The 24531-nt window shown below is 34.5% G+C and overlaps 1 protein-coding gene across 1 annotated transcript in view; it reads right to left on the reverse strand.

Moving 5' to 3' along the window:
• LOC150102567 (exportin-1-like) overlaps positions 1-24531 on the reverse strand; it is a 448940-nt gene that overhangs the window by 327628 nt on the left and 96781 nt on the right. Inside the window, exon 8 of the mRNA XM_090399503.1 lies at positions 6090-6204. Within this exon, the coding sequence (XP_090255629.1) occupies positions 6090-6204 (115 nt within the window). The remainder of the gene's footprint in view (positions 1-6089; positions 6205-24531) is intronic.

A 24531-nucleotide genomic window follows, 5' to 3' on the forward strand; every position in this document is an offset into this window, starting at 1 on the left:
CTGTGGTTATCGTGTAATTTATTATTTATAGTTATGCCACAGGTACCTTTAAAGATTAGTCAAGGCAGTTAACTCAGATAAGGGTAACCATCTAGATATCAATCATCTTTGAACTTTAGTTTCAAATGATCTTTTGGTTGTTCATCTATATGAGATCGGTGAAAAAGGAAAACTGCCTTTTATATCATCATATAGCCTTTGGTTATATGATGATGTAAAAGAAGCTGAGGCCTCTTTCTCATACTTTCTATCTGCCTTTTCTTTCACCTAATACTATCAGGTTCTCTTATTAGCCTCTATATACAAGTTGCACAGTCGTGAAGTTACTTCACATGAAAACTTTGTCTGCTTACACCTGGATAAAGAATTAAATCAAGCATATAATTTCTTGGCATTTTTAATTTAATGGTTAATTGCCTGCCTTTAACCTTTGATCTTTCTTAATTTACTCAGCAGACATCTGAATTTAAAATTTTGTTACTATCATTGGATAATGAAACTTCATTCAATGTGTGTCTATCAAATATTATATTAGTTGTAAAGCTATGCACCAATAATAACATGATATTGTTCTAACAGTGATGAATTGATGAACAGCAAAATGTACCTGCCTCCATTGCTGCTATACAGATTTCTCACTATAACTTCTATTAGAAATATGTATACACTACAAGTATGGAAAACTTCACAGATAATATAACTTGTAGCATTTCAACTTTTCTGAATATTGTGTGCAACAGAAGCAGAGCAGGATTATCCCCCAATCATCTATTAGGCCAAACAGCTTTGCTTTCTTAATATTTTAAAAGAAAAATCCATTCCAAAATTGAGCTATCTGAAGTTGTTGACAATAACAGATAAATTAGAACTTTATGATTCGAGAAGTAACAATTTTGGAAAGCAAAATTTATCAAAGTTCCTATTGAGTAAGTCAACAATCTACCCTATGGAAATAAAATATACATGCACACACTATGCTGAAAAAAATATTTGGACACATTAAGGTGCCATGCAAATTTCAGATCCTACCACATACAAATATTCAGGGAGCATCTGAGTAAGTCAGGTAATAAAAAAAATACAATGTGCTGCACTATACTAGATGTCGAGAAGCCACATTCAGCTAGGAGTTGGGTATCATATCAGTGGTCTTTCTGTCCATGACATTGCTACCCATCTCAGTATACCAAAATCTGCCATTGCTTATGTCATTTGTAGATGAAAAGTTGGTGTTACCACAACAGGAAATTGCCCTGGGACATCACTCAATGACCGATTTCGATGAATTCTGTTTCAAAATGTTTGAGAATCCTGCACAACAGCAGCAGCAGACCGCTAAGTCAACCTGGAAAATGCAGCAGGGATATCTGTCAGCACTAGAACTTTCTGCGGAAGTTGAATGCCTTAGGTTACCAAGGCAGAGGTGCTGCGAACAACACACACGTTATCCTCTCCCCCCCCCCTCCCCCCCAATGCCAAACAACATTTGGAGTAGTCTTTCACATCAATCCTGGACTGCAGATGATTGGAAAAGAGTTCTGCGGAGGAATGAATCATGCTTCAGATTTGTTTCACTCTGATGGTCGTTTTTGGATCTGGGGATTACTCAGGGAACAGTTCTGGCAGGACTGCATCATTCCAACTGTCAAGTTTGGTGGAGGCTTGGTAATGATATGGGAGTGTTTCAGTTGGATGGGGCTTGGTCCATTGGTGAAGTTGCCCAAAAAAAAGATGACATCTGATGGCTACCTGGACATCATGCTTCCATCATTTGTATACACTACAAGTACGAAAAGTACTTCAGCAATAACCCTTGCATGTTTCAGCACGACAGTGCTCCATGTCATGCTACACTGCATGCCCAAGACTAGTTTTCACAAAATGTTGAAGTGTTAGACTTGCCAGTTAAAAGTCGAGACCTCAACCCCCATCGAAGATCTCAAGACCACAGAGGCTGTTAGCAACATGAAGGGGAATGGATTTGTGCAAGGAATATGTATACACTTATTTGACAATACGTCACAACAGAATATTCCTGTTGTGACGTATCAGAAATTGGTTGAAGGCATGCCCCAAAATGTAATTTATGCCATTCAGGAGAAGGTGATTCCACTTGGTACTAGAAATTAAATTAAAATGCTTTTTTTTTTTTTTACCTCAGCTAGGTATCCAAATACTTTTGTCAACATTGTGTATATATAAAAGCTAAGTGAGAAAACTAACTCTGGAAAGAATACAGATGATAAACTTTAGATGGAAAATGTTATGAAGGCTAATGAAACAGATCAGACATGAAAAAAAGATTATTATAAAAGCAATCAGAAATAATAAAAAAATGTGACAAAATGAAGATAAAGACATACTGGATGTACAGACTAATTGAAGACTGGGAAAAGCTTTTAAATGACATAAGCAGCAACAGAAAATTAATACAATATATTTAGGAAGAATATAGTTAAGTACAATTCTACATCCAGTGAATTTTAATACTAGATGGAGGAAAAAACTACCAGAATGTTAAATGCAGAAAGGGACTAGAGTGTATGATATTCAAACAGAAATACTCATAAAATGAAATCTACATATCAAAACTCACTATAGCAATCATTATTATAATAAACTCACTCCTTACTAAAAAAAGTGAAAATTGCAGATAAAGTTCACCTAAGACACTATATTAGGCTAAAGGATTCCTATAGAAACCTATTGCATTAGTCCACATGTTTCAACTTCTGAATAAAAATTTGGAAGTCCTGGTCATCAAAAGGTCAAACTGTCTATAATTGGAATAGCACTCTCAATCTATAAAATTTGAAGTCAAAATTACAGAAATTTCACTGCAGACAGTTCAAATAAGAGTTATGCAAGCATAATAAAAAAAAAATTGTACAAAAGAAATATGGAGAAGAATAAATTAGATTCAGGCACACTAGGAATTGCTAGGACCAGAGTTTAATTACAAACAAATAGACCAAAAAATTATAGTAACAAAAAAAAAAAAAAACTATCTGTAATAAGATTTGAAGATTTCGAGTAGTCATAGGAAAAGTCAAAAACATCAGAATTATATTATGCTAATTTATTATATTGAAGAAGAATCATAGTCAAATTCCTGACATATACCCATGAGGTAAGGGGGGGGGGAGTACAAAACACTTGTTTTGCTAATCTTTCCTCTCTTATTCTTGTTTAACCATACCACCTGAGATGAGCTCTGCTAACACATTCCGGAATGCTAACAATGTCAAGTTATTTCCTAACAGCCCCCATTTTTAATGTTATATTGCCATTCCCATTATAATGCCATCTGTTCACCCTAATCTTTCTCAGGACTCTTATCTGTGGTCTCTGGTCTTTGATCAAATGTTTTATTTCTAACCCAGCTTTCAGATCCATAAGTTGAAATTGGCTTGAACAGAGTTTTGTATACAGCTAATTTAATGTTTTAAATAATTTCTTTCTTATTCCATATATGTACTCAGGAGTACATAGCTGATATGTACTCCTGACTGCATTTCTGTTGAGCGTTTACTACTATCGTGACGTCATTGCTTGTTTCATTCTGCAATCTTTTGAAGTAATTACTCAAGATGACTAGAGTATATTTATCTTCAGATTTCATGTCTCCTTTATCAACTCTCATTTCTTTTACATTACTCTTTCCTCAACTGCTAAGTTTTTGACCCTCCAGAATATTTGCCACCTTCCTGATATTTATGTTCTTATCAAAGTCTTCCCATGACTTTTGTTTAGCTAGTTTTATCCAATGCTTTATTTTCTTACATTTTTCTCTGTATTCTCAAAAAGCGCAAGCTGACTTACCTCCTAGGAACTTTCAATAATCCTTCTTTGCCTTCGATGCCGCTTTTAAACTTCCTGATTCCGCCACAGAGTTCTGATTTTTCTATCCTCACACACAACTTCATATTATTCCTCTCCAGTTAAATCAATGTTTTTTTTTAAGGTTTGCCAATGATTGCAAGATTTGCTTCTTGTTTTCGTACTCATTTTTTTGAATAACATTTGTGTATTTTAGTCTACAATTCACATTTGAGAGCTGCTCATCTGATTCACTTCTTGCACTCTTCATTTTGCAATATAGAATTTAATTTTATCCTCTTAAAATTAAATGGTGATCATTTCCAATTTCAAATCCTCTGTATACTTGTGTCTAGTGGACAAACATCACAATCAACAATACGTAATGAATGAAACTTTACTTATTAGTCACTTCTTCTCTCCATGTGAATTTGTATACAATTTTATGTTGGAACATGGTCTTAGTATAACTAGTCGATATCATTAACAGAAATCCATCAAGTACTTACCATTATTATTTGCTTTGCTCTTTTCTCCAAATTTTCCCAAAACATTTCTATATATGTGATAATGATTTCCTACTCTGCTTTCTGGATCTCCAACATGAACAGACTTTTCCTTTTGCTGTTCTGTCAGTTACCTTTTCTAACTCCTTGAAAAATTCCTCCACTTCTTCCTTATTAGAACCTTCTTTAGAACCATAGGCATGATTACCTCTCATTGTTATTTGCCCACATCACTCTACTTTTTGAAATGAATAATACAGTTATGAAAATTGGTGACAATTAGCAGAAATAGAAAATATTGACTGCATTCTAGATGGGTCTCCATCTAGAATGCAGTCAATATTTAGTGAATATGGCAAATTAAATAAGGAAACAGATAACAAAACAAGCAACAATGGTATGGCTGTTGAATAAATTTATATAGAATAACAGAGGAATTAGTCAAAACAACTGAGAGGCATATATGACAATATTCAAATAGTTTTAACTTATGAACCTGAAAGCTGGATTGGAATAAAACTAGTATCTGAAGACTCTCAAGAACACACGGGGAACTGAGGAAAATTAGGACAGTGAACAAGTGTATTAATGATAGACTCATTTAGGTATTAGCAATTACAGATGTATAAGCAGATCTAGGCTAAGATGGTATGGACCCTTTGACCAGAATAGAAGAGGAAAGATTAGCAAAACAGCTATTGAATTCCATAAAAAGATTCACAGGAAGATCTCAATAGCGTAGCCTATTGAAGTGATTAGTGGCAAATTAAAAGAAGGAATGGAAGATTTCAACATTAGAGACAACAGATTGATTTGGAAGAAGCTTACTGAAAGAATGCTAATAATGAAAGCTGAATTGCATTATACTATCACAATATTCTGCATATCTTTTGAAGAAACATACTCAAAAAAAAAAAAAAAAAGATGATGCTGTGCCCTATCAGCTGTGTGAATTTTTTGGCTCATTTGTTTCACAATAAAAAATTCTCAAGATCCTTACATCTCCATATGAGGCCAGCTATCTCACCTTCACTTGATAGGGCTGTAAAAATGTTCCTTATATCCCCGATGGCATTTGATCCTGGGTCTGTTACCCAAAACCAAAGGATAAGTCATTCTGATTGCACTATGGAGGCACTTCCAATGGCTTCTGTGCTACTTACTTATTGCCTACTCCTCGAAATGCACAGAACATAGATTCCTAGTGATATGTATTTTATGCCTACCTTAGACATGTTTATTATTAAATCAAGCATTTCAAAAGAACACTAATTGTTAAAAGAATTTAAAATGAATTTTTTAAACGAATACTAATACTAATTTATAAGTTAAGGATGCCAAGAAATTAAATTCTTGGTTTAATCCTTTATCCGAGTGTAAGCAAACAAAGTTTGTGCGTGAAGTAGCTTCACGAACTAGGCAACTCTTATATGAAGACTAATGGCTTCACATTACTTGCCTTAGTATCCCATAACACAAAACACATATCTTTAAAGACATGTATAATGTTATGCATTATGGAAAGGGTCACTACCCAAACCAGTTTTGACTTTCATTGAGGTCTCATCTGCTTATGTTTGGGATCAAAGATTAAACCAAGAATATACTTTTTTGGCATCTTTAATTTATAGTATAACCAAGTAGAAAAACTTTCAACATCTAACACTAATTTAAAAGAATACTAATTGAATACTAAAAGAATAATAATAGTTGTAATCTTTGTTATGTGTAGCTAGCCTTACAGAGTGAATTAAGTTAACTTACCATGACAAACTGGCAGAGCTGGAAGATCTGAGAAAATTCATTACACATAGTATCCTTCAGGTGTTTTGCTTTGGCTTGTGTCATCTGACCACTTGAAAAATCAAATACTTCTTCACTGAGAGAGAGAAAGAAAGAGAAAGAAAAAAAAGAACCTCAAAACATATTCTTGCTTAATTTACTGTTCAGAAAAATATAAGCAGTAATGTAATGTCACATAGTAGAATAGAGGATCACACATGTTGTCAGGTGTACAATATAATTGTTATACTGTACCCGTGCCGCTCTGGTACTATGATGTGATACAAAATGGAGTAGATATGTAATCATTTTTAAGGTTCAACAGAAGAAATTGTTATGGCACTTACTACTCCAAATATAGTATTAACACAAAATGTTCTTTGGGTAACAAGGAGTATTAAGTATATGACTACAAAAGTCTTCTCAGATGGGAAAAACTTATCACCAGTTGCAGATGACCGACTCTTCAGGATAATAATGCGACATCAATCATGTTTTATAATGGAATGGGGACCCAGTACTTACTATAAAAATGTGTCCCTCACTATTACCACAGAAACAGAACTGTCTACTATTCAAATTGAGCACTCAAGACAGTAGCACTCACTAAATGTTGTCATACCTACTGTGATCCAATTACAAGTAAACATGACCAATCAAATCACATGACAATGATTATGAGTAATAGGTGACTGAGCAATCAAGAGATTGGCATCTATTGCTGAAAACAACACATGATTAAACTCACAAAAGCTGTTGAACAGCATGTCAAGGGCTATGGTATTCTGCCTTTTCAGATTCTATTTGTACCAATTTCAGATAATACAGAAGTGCTTATAGTATGCAGTACATCATCAAATTCCTGAACATGTACCCTCAATGGGTGTACTATCAAGATCTTATATTTGTATCATCTTCTAAGGCACTTTTTACCATATCAATCCACCTATATCTTGGTCTTCCTCTGGGTCTTTTTCCTGCCAACCTGGCAGAGAACACTCATTTTCCTAATCTTTCCTCTCCTATTCTGTTTAAGTGATCATACCACTTGAGATTAGCTCTACTAATACATTCCTGGATGCTGATAATGTCAAGTTCTTTCCTAATATCCTCATTTTTAATATGATATTGCCATTGATGTCATCTGTTCACACTCCTAATCTTTCTTAGGACTTTCATATCTATGGTCTCTAGTCTTTGATCAAGTTTTTTTTCTAACCTAGCTCTCAGATCCATAAGTTAAAATTGGTTTGAACAATATCTTGTATACAGCTAATTTAGTGTTTTGACTAATTTCTCTTATTCCATATAAATTTATTCATTTGACTTCCTGCCATACCAGCTTTGTTGATTCTGTTATCTATATCCATATTTAATTTACTGTCTTCATTAAAAATTGTGCCTAAGTAGCTGAAATGTTTTACAGGGTCTCCATTCACAATGTGGTTGATATTTTCAATGCTTCTGCCTATTTTCATTGTCTTTGTCTTGTTATAGCTGACCTTCATACCATATCTATTACAACAGTTATTCAATTTATTCAGGGAATCTTGCAGACTTGTAGTGGATTTATTTAGAAGTATAACATCATCCACATAAAGCAAAGAGCTGACATTAACATCTGAAATTTTGTTATCAGGTTTAATACCACTTTCCTTCATAATGTGATCCATATATACATGATGAATAACAGAGAGGATAATGTACATCCTGGTCTGACACCAGATTTAATATTAAACCATCTTCCTGTACTTCCTTCAATTCTAATTGAAGGAAGTACAGGAACTGATGATTTACAACTCAAAGACTATGTACTGCTTGATATAATGCCCCACTGACACCATACAATTGTAGTGTTTTGAATAGCTTCTCTCTTGGCACCTTGTCATATGACTTTTCCAGATCTACAAAACTTAAATACAGATCTTTGTTGTATTCCTATGATTTCTCAACTATCTGTCGCAAAGTGAAAATCTGATCTTGACAGCTTCTATTTGGCCTGAATCTAGCTTATTCTTCACCAAGCTTCTCTTCCACAATCTTTTTCAACCGTTTCTCAAGTATACTTGCGTAAATCTTATGGGGAACACTCAGTAGAGAAATACCTCGGTAATTCTCACATTCAGTTTTATTTCCCTTTTTATATATGGTTACTATGAGAGCTCTACTCTAATTATATGGAATTCATCCCTCTGTCCAGGCCTTCTGCACTATGCAGTGCAGCCATTGTAAGATTCTATACTTAAGCATTTCTGGTTGAATATCATCTACTCCAGCTGCCTTTCCACATTTCAGATTTCCTCATGATGGCTTTTTCTACTTCAAGTATGGATATGTATACCTGGTTGCATGACTAGTCAGTGCTTTTCACAACTGTGCTGTCAATGATTGTTTCATTCAGCTATTTTTCAAAGTAATCACTCCATACATCAAGGATATCTTTTTCGCCAGTTTTCATATCACCTTTATCATCTCTAATTCCTTTTACAGCAATCTTTGCACCATTTCTGAGCTTCTTCAACAACCTCCAGAATATCTTGCCACCGTCTTGATATTTATTTTCAATGTTCTTACCAAAGTCTTCCTATGACTTTTGTTTAGCTAGTTTTACAGTGCTTAGCTTTCTTACATTTGTCTCTGTATTCTCTTAGAGCACAAGCTGATAATATGCTTTCTTCTTTTCCTTCACTGCCTCTTTAACTCCCTGTGTCCACCATGGAGTTCTGATTTTTTTCCATCCTTGCAGACAACCTCACCATATACCTCTCTGGTTGAATCAATCAAAGTTTTCTTCGGGGCTTTCCCCCTGAATCTCCAAGGTTTGGTTCTTGTTCTCAAACTCTTTCATTTTTTCTTCAATAATGTTTGTGTACTTAGGTCTATAGTTCACATCTGAGAGCTGCTCAACTTTTATTCACTTTAAAACTTTCTTATATGTTCTTCTTTTCAATATGAAATTCAATTTTCTCCTCCTCAAGACTAAATGGTGATCACTTCCAATTTCAAATCCTCTCTATACTCTAATGTCCTGCACTAGGAGAAAACATAAAAATGTGCACATTTTTATGTTGGAACATTGCGTTAGTAATAACCAGTCCATGTCCTGAGCAGAAATTCAACAAATATTTGCCATTATTATTAGCTTTGCGCTTTTCTCTATATTTTAATAAAATATTTTGGTATGTCTGACAATCATTTCCTACTCTGCTATTTCGATCCCCAACAAGGAGCAACGTTTCCTTTTTCATTGTATCAGTTGCTTTTTCTAAAGCCTAAAAAAATTCCCCTACTTCTACCTTAGTAGAACCTTCTTTGGGCCATAGGCACAAATAAGTCTCATTGTCCAGTTCCCCATTCTCATATTTGCCCACATCACTCTACTTGAGACTGCCTGCCATTCAAGAAGATTAGCCTCATATTTTGTGTTGAATACTATGGCTGCTACTCCTTTTCCTTGATTGTCATTGGCTGAATGACATTTTGTATTTATTGCTGAGAAAAATCTCACCAGATTTTGTCTTTTATGTTTCAGTTACTTGTATTATGTCGATCTGGTACTTATCCAATTCCTCAGCTAGCTCCATTTCTTTGCCATTCAGGCTTCTTATGTTGATAGTACCAATCTTGAGTTCTGGTGATATTGAGTTGGGATGTGTTTTAGGATTTGTTCCAGTAGCTGACTTCTGTAGTACATATCAATGTTAAACAAATATCTGCTAAATTCCATAAGGCATTTTTCAATGATTATTATATTTATTTTATTTTATTTATTTATTTTTATGGGGCACATCTACAAAAAAGAAGTAATTTTTTTGTAGACATATCTTCATATGCTTCCTTATGACAATGTTATTTGAGGGTATTTATGACTGAAGCAATTTCCAACTGCACACCAGCAATAACACATTTATACTAAATGAACTGTAACATTATAGTCAGGCTGGATCTTCAAAACTGGAAACAAAGTTCACTGATATGCAGTTTTGGATTAATACAGAACTGTGGAAATCTATAAGTGATTTATGCAAAAACATGCACACATATCTTGCACCAATTATACACTTGTGTAAGTGCCCGATTTTCGCATGTTGTACAGCATTGGTGTTTCAATTTTTCTGTTCAGTTTCTGACAAATAAAAATAACACACACACAAAAAAAAATAATAAAATAAAATAAAAAAATAAGTAATTTTTTTTAGTTCTCAGAACATACTTCTGTTAGCAGTTCATTATAATACCTCTGAAAATTAAAAACTAAATAAAAAACAAACATTCCTTCAAAACCTATGATTAACTACCTTTCAGTGTGTATTCTATAACATGTTCACTAATGCTTCCTATCAACTTTTTTATGTGAATTAGTGAAATTTGGCATTCTGAAACTGAATTCAAATTTACTCATTTTTACTTATTAAATTAGCAAACTTTTAAAACCTAAATTATATGAATGCATGTATAACCGCATATGAACCCTATTACTGTTAATCTAATTTACTGACACCTGACATAAATGAATGGAATAAAAAAAAAAAATGTCCATGCTCTTATTTTCTATTATTATTCTAGGAAAGGACTATACTAAAAAGGTCCATTCCTCAAAATATTTATAGCTTTTCACAAAAGAATTCAACAAAAGGAACATTCAAACACTAGAAAAATTTACTTATTATTAAATCAACTTACAGTCTGGACACTAAGATTAAGGTTATGCTTCAGTAGGATTGAGAGTTTTACACAAGAATATTCAACATTGCTGAGTTATCAAATCAAGTGCTTGTCTCGACAACTCAAATTTGAAATTGACACCATGAATCAAAAACATTGATATGGATGACCAAAGCATAAAAAGTGAAAATGCTGTGAATCTTGATAAACACAGAAGAAATAAGGAGATGGACAAGATACTCCTCAGTTAAATAAAACACAGGAAGATTTGAGGTCCAAAAGAGGTTAACTGATGAACTGAGGGAAATCTCACCACGAAGCATAGAAGGAGAAACAGATATACTGGGGTATTAGGTTGTAAATGCAGTAAAAACATCTGAGAAAATATAAAAGCCCCGGGAATGATATGATCATTGGAGTGATGATGAAAAGCAAAGCACCAAAAGAATGAATGAGATCAATCCTCATACACATTCACAAAAATGGAAGCAAAGTGGACTGCAAAAACTATAGAACAATTGCTATAACAAGACATGTCGAAAACTAATTAGATGATATTAAATGAAAAAGGAAACTAATGGAAGAAAATATGAAAGATGAGTAATAAACAAGAATTAGAGAAAGCTCTGTAAAAATAAAAGTATTTATATCTGTTTTGCTGATTTTCAGAAAGTCAACTGACAGTATAAATCACACAGTAGCATTGGCTGTGCTTAAACCTTATTCAGTGAACAGGAATCTAATATGCCTATTGCAGCAGATCAATGACAATGTAGTGGATGCTGTGAAAAATTGTGTAGAAATAAGAAGATAGTTCTGGACAAAAAGAGGTACAAGACACTGGCACAAGCAACTGATATAATCATAAGAAAAGGGCATATCTTAAACTCTTGAACCCCCATGTTTCATCAAATTGTAATAATTTATTATTTTTCTTTTAGGATCATCATCAAATTCCTGCCATGTACCCTCAAGGGGTGTACAGGATATAACAGTACTACATGGAAAAAATTACATCATTACTAACTTCATACCTACAATTTTCCTCCAAATCAGTCTGTTACTTGTCAAGACTCCAACATTATCAGATCTTATATTTCTATCGTCTAAGGTACTTTGTACCGTATCAATCCACCTATATCTTGGTCTTCCTTTGGGTCGTTTTGCAGGCAACCTGGCAGAGAACACTTGTTTTGCTAATCTTTCCTCGCCCATTCTGTTTAAGTGACCATACCACCTGAGATTAGCTCTGCTAACGCAATCCTGGATGCTGACAATGTCAAGTTCTTTCCTAATATCCTCGTTTTTAATATGATATTGCCATTGATGCCATCTGTTCACGCCTCTAGTCTTTCTCAGGAGTCTCATATCTGCGGTCTCTAGTCTTTGGTCAAGTGTTTTACTTCTGACTAAGCTCTCAGATCCATAAGTTAAAACTGGTTTGAACACTGTCTTGTATACAGCTAATTTAGTGTTCCGACTAATTTTTCTCTTATTCCATATGAATTTATTCAGTTGACTTCCCACCATACCAGCTTTGCTGATTCTGTAAAAATTGCACCTAAGTAGCTGAAATGTTTTACTTGTTCCACAGGTTCTCCATTCACATTTTCAATGATTCTGCCTAGTTTCATTCTCTTTGTATTTTTATTGCTGACCTTCATACCATATCTATTACAACAGTTATTCAATTTAGTCAGAGAATCTTGCAGACTTGTAGCGAATTTATTTAGAAGTATAACATCATCTGCATAAAGCAAAGAGCTGATAATAATATCTCCAATTTTGATATCATGTTTAATACCACTTTCCTTCATGTGATCCATATAGATAATGAATAACAGAGGGGATAATGTACATACTTGTCTCACACCAGATTTAACATTAAACCATCTTCCTGTACTTCCTTCAATTCTAACAGCTGACTTACAACTCAAATAAAGACTAAGTATTGCTTGATATAATGCCCCATTGACACCATATAACTGTAGCACATTGAATAGCTTCTCTCTTGGCACCTTGTCATATGCCTTTTCTAGATCGACAAAACTTAAATACAGATCTTTGTTATATTCCCATGCTTTCTCGACTATTTGTCGTAAAGTGAAGAAATGATTCTGACAACCTCTATTTGGCCTGAATCCAGCTTGTTCTTCACCAAGCTTTTCTTCCACAATTCTTCTGAATCGTTTCTCAAGTATACTTGCATGGATCTTGTCAGGAACACTTAGTAGGGATATACCTCTGTAATTCTCACATTCAGTTTTATTTCCCTTTTTATATATGGGTACTATGAGAGCTCTACTCCAATCATTGGGAATTCGTCCCTCTGTCCAGGCTTTCTGAACTATGCAGTGCAGCCACTGTAAGACCAATATACCACCATACTTCAGCATTTCTGGTCGAATATCATCTACTCCTGCTGCCTTTCCACATTTCAAGCCTTTGATGGCTTTTTCTACTTCAAGTATGGATATGTATTCCTGACTGCATGCCTGGGCAGTGTTTTTTACTACTGTGCTGTCATCACTGCTTCTTTCATTTAGCAGTTTTTCAAAGTAATTACTCCATACTTCAAGGATATCTTTTTCTCCCATTTTCATGTCACCTTTATCATCTCCAACTCCTTTTACAGCACTCTTTCCGTCATTCCTAAGCTTCTTCAACAACCTACAGAATATTTTGCCACCTTCTTGATATTTATTTTCTATATTCTTGCCAAAGTCCTCCCATGACTTTTGTTTAGCTAGTTTTACACAGTGTTTAGCATTCTTGCATTTGTCTCTGTATTCTCTAAGAGCACAAGCTGACTTATTCCAGGAACTTTTGATATGCTTTCTTCTTTTCCTTCACTGCCTCTTTAACTTCCTGTGTCCACCATGGAGTTCTGATTTTTCTATTCTTGCAGACAACTTCACCACATGCCTCTCTAGCTGAATCAATCAGGGCTTTCTTCAAGGCTTGCCACTGAATCTCCAAGGTTTGATTCTCCTGTTCTCAAACTCTTTCATTTTTTCTTCAATAATCTTTGTGTATTTTAGTCTACAGTTCACGTCTGAGAGCTGTTCAACTTTTATTCGCTTTAAAGCTTTCTTACATATGATTCTTTTCAATATGAAATTCAATTTTATCCTACTCAAGACTAAATAGTGATCACTTCCAATTTAAAATCCTGTATACACTCTGGTGATGTTTTCTCCCTGGTGCAGGGAGAAAACATCACTATCAACAATAACATAGTCAATGAGACTTTTCATATTCCTTGCCTCTTCTCTCCATGTGAATTGGTGCACATTTTTATGTTGGAACATGGTGTTAGTAATAACCAGTCCGTGTCCTGAGCAGAAATCCAACAGATATTTGCCATTATTATTAGCTTTGCTCTTTTCACAAAATTTTCCCAAAATATTTTTGTATGTCTCACAATCATTTCCTACTCTGCTATTTAGATCCCCAACTGGGAACAACTTTTCCTTTTTCATTGTGTCAGTTGCTTTTTCTAAAGCATCAAAAAATTCCTCCACTTCTACCTTAGTAGAACCTTCTGTGGGACCATAGGCACAAATAAGTCTCATTGTCCAATTCCCCATTCTCATATTTGCCCACATTACTCTACTTGAGACTGACTGCCATTCAAGAAGATTAGCCTCGTATTTTGTGTTGAATACTATGGCTATTCCTTCTTTTCCTTGATTGTCATTGCCTGAATATAACATTTTGTATTTATTTATTGCTCAGAAAGATCTCACCGGTTTTTGTCTTTTTTTGTATCTGTCACCCCTATAATGTCGATCTGATATTTATCTAATTCCTCAGCTAGCTCCATTTCTTTGCCATTCAGGTTTCTTATGTTGATAGTATCGATCTTTAACTCTGGTGATGTTGAGTTGTTGTTTGTTTTCAGATTTGTTCCAGTAGCTGACTTTTCGTTGTTCAACAACGGGGGCCTTGTTTAACAAAGCCGGCATGAAATTTTTTCATGTTGTACCATCATTTTTTATTTCGGTTTAACCAATAGGAATACAATTTAGTTGGCTAAATCCCAAAATGCCAGCCCATCCTCGTTCGTTCAGTATCCAAGTAGATACCCAACAGGGTGCACCACAAGAAGGTGAGGATTGGACATTAGGTCAGAAGCCCTGGTCGGTTCTCCGCATTCCTTTAAAGGCTATGTGGAGGTCTCCTCTCAGTTATACAGCTTTGACCCTTAAGCACCCCCAATGAAATTCTCAACATAATAAAAAGCAACATTTCAAATTGAGTCGAGATCATTTGGAATACCTGTAATTGTCTACAAAACTTAAACACAAATTAATTCTACCAGTTAAATCTATCAACTTAGCTCAACATGCGTGCAAATTCATTTAACATTTAATAGCTTCCTTTAATCTAAACAGTCTTCCTGATTTTCAACAGACACTCAATTGAAGGTGTCTTAAACAATACAAAATTATTACTGCTAAATGAAGAACGGGAACATATTACAGGTAACCCTCGTATAACATGGATGTTAGGTTCCACAAAAATGAAGCGTTATATAAATCGCATTATGCGAGAGTCAGATCACATAGAAAAAGTAGGGTGAGGTTCCGAAAGCTTTTTTTTTTAAAATTATATAAAATGACATATCCAACAAAAATGTATTTTTATTTAATTCAGGTAATTCATGTAAGTTAAGAAAACATACAAACTGTGAAACAAATACATAGTATAAAATTATAAAAATCATAAATTATATGTAAACTTCATTGCACAAAAAACATAAATGTTTTATGGAAAAATAAAATAGAGTGTATAATTTAATCGTCATCACTCTCTTCGAAACTAACATTCGTGGATGTTCTTTATTTACGAGTGGCCGGACGTCATCACTTGTAATCTCTTGGATATCATTAGTATTTTGGAAGTTTTTTTCCCTCTTGGTTAGACTATAATAAATTTAGTTTAATCCTTTATCCAAGTATAAGCAAACAAAGTTTCCAGCTGAAGTATCTTCAGGACTGAGGCAACTCGTGGTAAAGGTGGAGCAAGCTCTCATCACTCCTTGTCTTAGTATCCCCCATAATACAAAGCACATCTACTTGCAGACATGTGTAATGCTACGCATTAAAGGAAAGGCCACTACCTAGATCAGTTTTGACCTTTATTGAGGTCTCATCAGAGGGAGCCAGACCCAGAGATAGAGATACTAAGGGAGAAGCAATGGAGAAGTCATATTTACCTATACGAGTTGCCAAAAGGTGTCTCACCTTATTATTAAATTACTCTGGATTTAGAGAAAGATGGAAGTTTTTTTTCCACTTGGTTAGACTATAATAAATTTAGTTTAATCCTTTATCCAAGTGTAAGCAAACAAAGTTTGCGCCTGAAGTATCTTCAGGACTGGGTTTGGCTCCCACTGACGAGACCTCAATAAAGGTCGAAACAGGTCTGGGTAGTGGCCCTTCCCTTAATGCATAGTGTTGGATCGTACATCCTGGCTTTGAATCTGCTATCTTGTTGGAACGTTATTCTTATTTAAATTATCCTTTTTTTTTTTTTTTTTTTTTATTAATTGTTGGTTGATTACTGATCCAAATATAGAGAAATTTATATTATCCTGTGCCACCCTATATTCAGATTAGTCTATATAATATAGTGTAATCAATCATCAACTAACTTTTGCAATCTCACTTTTCTACAGGCCGAGGTTTATATTATCATTTAAGGCTTCCGCAAGGTCCGATAAACTTTATGAGCGGTGCAATGAAAGAGAATCAGGCAAACACCAAATTGGAATCAATAAAACAAAACATTTAATGCAGGGTTACATAACATGTACATTAAGTATAACTTTGAAAACAAGATAATGTAAATCAACTTAGTTCAAATACTCATAACAAACATAAAACATTAGGCATCAGACATCCAGCTGTCAATTTTACATTCTTCCGAATAATTAAAAATGGTTTACACAGTTCAATGTTACAGAATCTTACAGTAAATATTCTCGTTTCTTAGTCAACAAACACTTAATTCAATTATGAGGAAGTTATCACCTCAAGGGGGGGGGGGACTTTAAAGCTCCATACTTCGGCTAATTTTAGTAGAACACCACAGTTAATGTTAAGATATATCGAGCAGAGCTAACTCTTATTTCTTCACGCTGAAATATAAAAAAATGGACTGCTCTTACCGGGTTACATCCTTTGCACATTAGATTTACTATAGGCACACTTAAAACTCAAGTTAACTGTCACTTTGAAGTAACACTATTCAAAAGGAATCTTAACTATATAAATGAAATATTAAACAGAGTTTCGCAAGTCTTGACGCACTCGTTTCAGGTAATCTACTTATTCCTTATTTTCTTCTAAGCAATTTCCGCTTTGCACTATTCTTCCTCAAAACAATTGGAATTTGACGTAATTTTAGAATTCCGTAGAAATATTCCTAATTGCTTATTAATTTCCCAGTCAATTCTTAATTTATTTACGCATTTCCAAATTCCCTTTACTGCCACCCGTTACTTCACTCAGTGCTGTCCTGTATGCTTTTCCTCTCCCTTTACTTTCGTTTTCCAATTAAATACCTTCATTCTTCCTGCCAAAATCCAGTTCTAGCCAGTCAAGCTCATATCAACTCCTTCTCCCTTTGAATACCGTAGCTCACGCTCCACGCACATGCTATCTAAAATTAACTCCGTTTCCTTGACAATAGCCAATCAAATCTAATCAGAAGAATTACATAAAATCACTCTTACATACAGAAACAAAATAAAAAAGATATATTACAATTCATATAGGATATATTTACAAGTTATATAAAGAATGTGTACAAAATAAATAACTAAAAAAATTAACAATTATTATATCAATAAAAATTTAACAGTAAGTTTAATTTATAATTTACATAGGAGCAAACTTAGCTCAGGAAATATAATGCATGTTAAATCATGAATGAAGTATTAATAAATCATAAAATTCTTCATTCACAATTTAACAATAGCATTACACATGTCCACAAGGAGATGTGCTTTGTATTATGGGAGATACTAAGACAAGGAGAGATGAGAGTTTGTTCCATCTTTACCACAAGTTGCCTCAGTCCTGAAGATACTTCAGCTGCAAACTTTGTTTGCTTACACTTGGATAAAGGATTAAACTAAATTTATTATCATTAGTATAATTCTCATTGCATACTTCAGCTGATTTAGTTATCAAGAAGTCAGAATAAGACCTTGCTTAACACTATGCTGCAATTTTTTTTATTAAGTTCATAACACAGAGCTAAATAAATATCCAATTGTCTCGTGAATTTTCCGGAGTGCTCCATTGAGAGATCATCATCCGTAAAATAACTTTCTTGCCAAGTCCAATCCTATTGCTAATTTCTTTAAACTGAATTAATCACAATCAGAATCTCTGGCAGAACTTTCCCTGCATTTGGTTTGACATCATCTATTAACTGTACCAGTTCCTCCTCCTCATTTAAATCTATTTCCCTATCAATTTATTTACTATTGAAGAGATTGGAGCACTTTTGAAGAAGTTCACGAAGGTTGGGTCTCGTGTGCTGATCGAAACCGAATATATCTTCAGTCTTGTTTAATTGTCACCTTGGCAGTTTACAGTGGATAGGTTTTCCCTATTAACAAACGCGTATATCGCAAAAGTGCTCTAAGTGGCCCTTACTATAAAAATATTTTTTTTTTTACATAAAAAAAGCATTACATATTGTATGTGACTCACCAAAAAATAAAGTGCTCAGCTCGAGATTAACACACTTATTATTTTTAATGTGCTTTCCTGGCAGAAAACGAAGACAATTTTCAACAATACTTTATACAGTAAGCAAATCGACGTACATGCGTGCTAAAGGCTATTTCCCCTAATATAAATTCGCTATTTATAACTACATGCGTGATATAAGCAGACGAAAATTTAATGAAGATAAAATTTGATTTTTAAGTCGCGCGTTGAAAAATATATGACAAGATAAAGGGTTACTACAGTTTGTAGACTGTCTTATATCGAAACCACGTTGTGTAAGTGCCGCGTTCATAAAAGGTTACTATAATTTGTAGACCCGTGTTGTATAAGTACTGAGTTATAGGAGGGTTACCTGTACTTTAATCTATGTGCAACCTTACTTCCTTTAGCATTCATGACGAACTCCAAATTCTTCTGAAATATATTGTCACTCCTATATACATTTGCTGCACAGTTCCTTTTCATTTGAAAAACCTTCTTTACCTTCCCAATGTCTTTGCTTCATTTTTCCCAGCATTTCTCTTTACTTTGATGCCAACTTCTTCTATTGACAAACTCCTCCTTATGGCAACGACGACAAGCTCAGTTGACAACGAATGACTTTTCTGCTAATGAACACACTTTCTTGTTGTCTTTGCTTACCATCAGATCTTTCTGCCAACCTTGTGACTGCCATTTGACACTAGATGAGATGCCTTCACATTGTGATGATGACCTTGTTTTCAAAAGTGACAGTTTTTATACAAAAAGTCTTATACCTTATGTGCATACTTGTTTCCCAAGATTCATGGTGGGGACTCACGTTATACAAGTGTTATGCTGATATCACAGTTCTTATGTCACAAATCTAAATAATATAATTTGCATTATGAATACAATTTACATAGGTGAACGTATTTTTCACAGGTACATTTTTTTTCACAAACAAAAACTTGTAAAAGCAAACATGACACATAAAACATCCATGTGAGATTTTACACCAGTGTTTCTGTAGGTTTAAAAGAAATATAGGACATAATTGATGCAAATTCTGCTGAACAGCACCCATGGATATATCTGTAGAAGAGAAGCAATGTGGAAATTGGCCATCCATGAGATAGTGTCTACAGAGAACCTATGGGAGGGTGGGAGTAATCTATCAACTGAACTATAAAGAATTTTTATAGGTACACCATCCCAAATGTGTGTGAGCCAAAAATTCTAATGTCTCATAATGAGAAGTATTTGTAAAAAGGGACACAATGTTAAAGCTCACCAAAACATCTGAAGATTCAATTTTATATCTTATTAAGAGGAATTCAATGGATTGTTCATATCAGAGAAGCAGAGTGACCAATTAGAGAATGGAGGTTCAAGAGGACAAAATTTTTTATGTTTAATGTTGTTGCATTACAGATTCTAGGAGGAATTACAAGATAGATTTCAGGGGGATTTTTTATAGTTGCTTGCTCATTTGATGTGATTTTATCCAATAACTTGTTTAATTTAGGTGATTTTTTATAGGATCTCTACTAACCAGAGAATATTTCACCTTCAGAACTGAAAGCACTGAGGTCACTAAAACAAAGACAACAGCAACACTGTCGACATGAAAGATGACAAAGGCAACTTTATTGTTATTTTAAACTAAAGATCATGATTAGAAAATGAATTGGCTTTTTTTCAGAATTGAAATACATACTGTCAATCTTATAGGGATCCCACCAAAGCCAAAAAAAAAACAAGTAATTAGATAAAACCATATCCATTGATCAAGCAACTAATAATAAAAAGTTAGGAAATATCATGGAAGGTTTTCCTGGAATCCATGGCAAACCTAAACATAAAAATGATTGTCCTGTTAGGTTTACTGTTGATTCCATAGGCAGTCCTACACATAACATTTTTTTGCTTAACTTTTCCATTCTCTAATTCGTTCATGGTTTCCTCAATAAAAAAATAAAAACTACAGAACTCTCCATAATAGAAGATATGAAACTTAAATCTTCAGAAGTTATAGTGAGCACCAACAACATTTCACAAATATTCCTCACAATAGGACATTCAGAACTTTTTTCATGGTCAAAATTTCTATCCCAAGAATTTCTGTCTATTCTAGGTTTATTCAACTTTACAATCACTTCTGGATATTTTCACCAGTAAAGATAAACTTTACAGACAGGTTATTATCTTCTTGCAAAAGGAGAATATCTTTATGACAAAAAAAAAAAAGGAAATTTTATATCACACTTTGGGGAGAAGTTTAACCACTATACCAGCTTTGATATATCTATAATTACTGGATGCAAAGTGTCCATTGAAGTCAAATATAACTGTTGAATATTATAAAAATAATATGGATATGAAGCATATATTTTTGATTAATTTTATCCATGTGGCTGTGGGATGGTTAATCAATTAATTGGTATGATGGGTTTCACAGGTACCCTTACTAGGTAGCTCTAATGGATGCAAGATACCTGTGAAACCTGTCACAGTAAACAAAAGGAGAATCAAAGCAATTATTACAGCTATTAGATATGTAGTAAGTAAATTTAATCTAAGGCACTATTTATATATGACAATATCTCAAAGAGTGCAGTTAATATGTGCCAAAGACATTTAAGCACTAACTGAAACTACAATGACAGGAACAATTGGTCTAATTGCGGTTTCAGTATAATGCATTCCGAACAAACAATTATCGTACTGGTGCAAAAAACCGCAATTAGACCAATCCTTAAGATTTGATGTAAGGAACGATTTGACACTTCAGCCTATCATGGCATCATCATTGGAGATTTCAACTTGCACACTAAATTATGAGAATACCATAATGATCACAACCTAGGTCTGGAATTGACAGACTAGATGTTAGCATACAGCCAACACCTCCTCTATGATAGGTAAGCAACCATGTACCTTTAATCTGAAAGATGGAGATAAGAGACACCACTTATCTCCTCTATTTACCTCTGTTTTACCACCACTAATATGGAAAGAACCCTCTCAAATTCAACCTACAAAGTACTGCCTCCTCTTCCCCCAGAGCCAACATTGGCCCTGCCTAATTACTGTATGATTTATAATTCCCAAAATAAACAGCTTACCAATACCCCCCCGATGGAATCTAAGGAAAGTGAAGGCGACAAAATTTACCAATTCACTGAAAATAACATCAACCTAATGTCACCCAGAGTTGAAAACTATGAGAAATTCATTAAGCTTCTCTTAGCATCTGGCAAGAAACACAAGATGATCCACAGTAGTAGTGGAGAAGACTCTGGAATGAACTACCAACAAGTACACGATTACAGACCCAACTATCAAACATAAAGGATTCAATCTATCTTGAAACCGCTGGAGCCAGCTAAACATATAGTCTGCCATCAATTGGTTAACTTAACTTTCGGTCTGTAGATAGTTTCGCTCATTAATTTCTTGTATTATTCCTCATATGCTAAATAAATATTTGAATGCAGTAAATATGAAGAATATTTCAAAACTGCATCAACTAAAAACAAATTGTCACTGAATTTTGAATTGATATAAGATGTTAGTCAATAGTTTTATTATTATTATTTAGACAGGCATCTCCATGGAATCAAAAGACTCATTACAGGAGAAGCACACAATCCAGTATTCACACAATACCTATAACACATCACCTTAAACTTATTCACTGTTAGGGTACTTAAAACAACCTCTGTCAATAACCTTCCATTCATTCCATACACCCTTATCAACTTCCAAGTGTAACCTCTTGTTCTTCCTCCACTCTACTCCTGATGTATTAAAAAAATTTCTTTTGTGTCAATCTTATAGAATCTCTTTAGTGACTTATAAGTTTCTATCGTATTTTCGAGTCTTCAAAATTCAAATCATCAGAATTCAAGAACAGGCCTACCAGTCCAGAACTGGGAGGGGGGGGGGGGGGGGGGGGGGCACTGTAGGCATAACCCCCCTAGTATATATATATATATATATAATTATTATCTGAAAATTCCAGGGAATCAAGGACTCATTGAGGGAGGCTGTAAATTACCCAACCCAGCTATCATACCTACCCTTGAATTTATTCGCACTAGATGCACTCACTACCCATAGGGGCAAATTATTCCACTCACTCACTCACTGCTCTCTGGGAGAAAAACCTAGCTCTTACCCCTTTCTTGACTGCAAATAAACTTCCATTGATGCCCCCGTGTTCTCTCCCCACCTTCCATATAACTAAAACTTTCATCAGTATAACACCCATTCAAAAGTTTATAGACCTCCATATCACCCCCTCTTTCTTCTGTTAACCAGAGTCAGTAATCCACATACTCGCAATCTGTCCTCATAATCTAAATCCCATAATCTGGATATAATATTTGTTACTCTTCTTTGCACCATTTCCACAGCTTCTTTATCGCCTTGGAACCAGGGAGAACAAATCTGCACACAGAAATCCAAGTGTAGTCTTATCAAAGCCTTATAAAGAAGCAAATTTACTTCCTTATCCTTACATGTCAAGGTTCACTTCAACATAGCAATTATCCTCTGAGTTATATTTGCTTCTTTTGCCATGTGACCTTTGAACTTTAAATTCTTATCCACCAATACACCAAGATCCCTTGCCTCTTCAGATTCTTGTAGCATAACCCTGCTAATATAATATGCCGCTGGAACTCTAATCACGCCAAAGTGCATAACTTTACACTTACTAACATTAAACTGACAGCCAATTCCGTTTGTCCAGATTTCCAGTCTATTCAAATCATTTTGTAATTGCTGAATATTAGTAACATCCCAGATTACCCTATCTTCGCATCATCAGCAAACAATTGCAAATCTCACGATAGACCCTGCTTGATGTCATTAATGTATAGATTGAACAATAATGGCCCAAGGACTGAACCCTGAGGTATACAGCACTGGCAGATTCACACCCACTGTATACCACTTTTTGATATCTATCTGTCAACCATCCCCTGATCCAAGTCAATAGATTATGTTCCAATTCCATATTCTCCAATTTACACAACAGCCTATCGTGTGGTATCCTATCAAATGCCTTAGAAAAATTCAACATTATCAGTGTATCCATTCCCTTTATCCAATTCGGCCATAACAATGTTATAAAATATGAGCAAATTGCTAAAACATGACCTTCCTTTAGTAAACCCATGCTATTCCCTGCAGAATATAGAATGCTTGTCTACCAATTTCTGTATGTGAGTTCTTACCAACTTCTCTAAAATCTTCACTACCACACCAGAGATACTAATAGGTCGGTAGTTTGACACATCAGTTTTTGCACCACTCTTGTGCAATGGAATTATCATACATTCCTTCCATTCCTGAGCTGAGGCTCAAGTTATACAAATATGTGAAAGGCCTGGCCAATTCAGCTGAACATTTCTTTAACAAACTGACAGATATTCCATCTGTCCCTATTGACAAATTCTTATCCAGGTTATGCAAGAGCTCTTCAACCTCATTTTCATGAACCTCTAACTCTTCAAACTAACGTAGCAGTAGCATCATGCTACATACACCTGGTTGATATAGCTTAGCAAAGTGAGCATTCATTAACTGAACAATCTCCTTAGCTTCTGACACTCGTGTACCATCTGCATTCAATAAAGTTATTCTTCCACATTCATTCTTTCTTTTGCTTGTGACATAACGATAAAATTCTTTTGAATTGCCTTTAGCTTGCATGGCCAATTTTTTTTCATACTCCGTTTTAGCTTTTCTCACAATGCTCATTACTTTTCTGGCATGAGCTTTATATATTTCATAACTCCTCTCACTCTTATTCTCATGATATTCTTCCTACATCATCTTTTTCGTGTGGATCTCTAGCTTAATAAGGCTGCACATCCATTTCACTCCCAACCTATTTATTCTTTGAACACCAGGGATACATTCAGATATCGCCTCATTCAAGCACTTTTTCAGATTCTCATGCATTCCTGACATTTTTTGCATTCAGTAACTGATACCATGGGACCAAAGATAGTATTCTAAGTTGATCATAATTT

Source organism: Typopeltis vanoorti, chromosome 10 (assembly GCF_054136105.1).
Source record: "Typopeltis vanoorti isolate ZY-2024b chromosome 10, IOZ_Tvanoo_1.0, whole genome shotgun sequence".
Classification (NCBI taxonomy): Eukaryota; Metazoa; Arthropoda; class Arachnida; order Uropygi; family Thelyphonidae; genus Typopeltis; species Typopeltis vanoorti.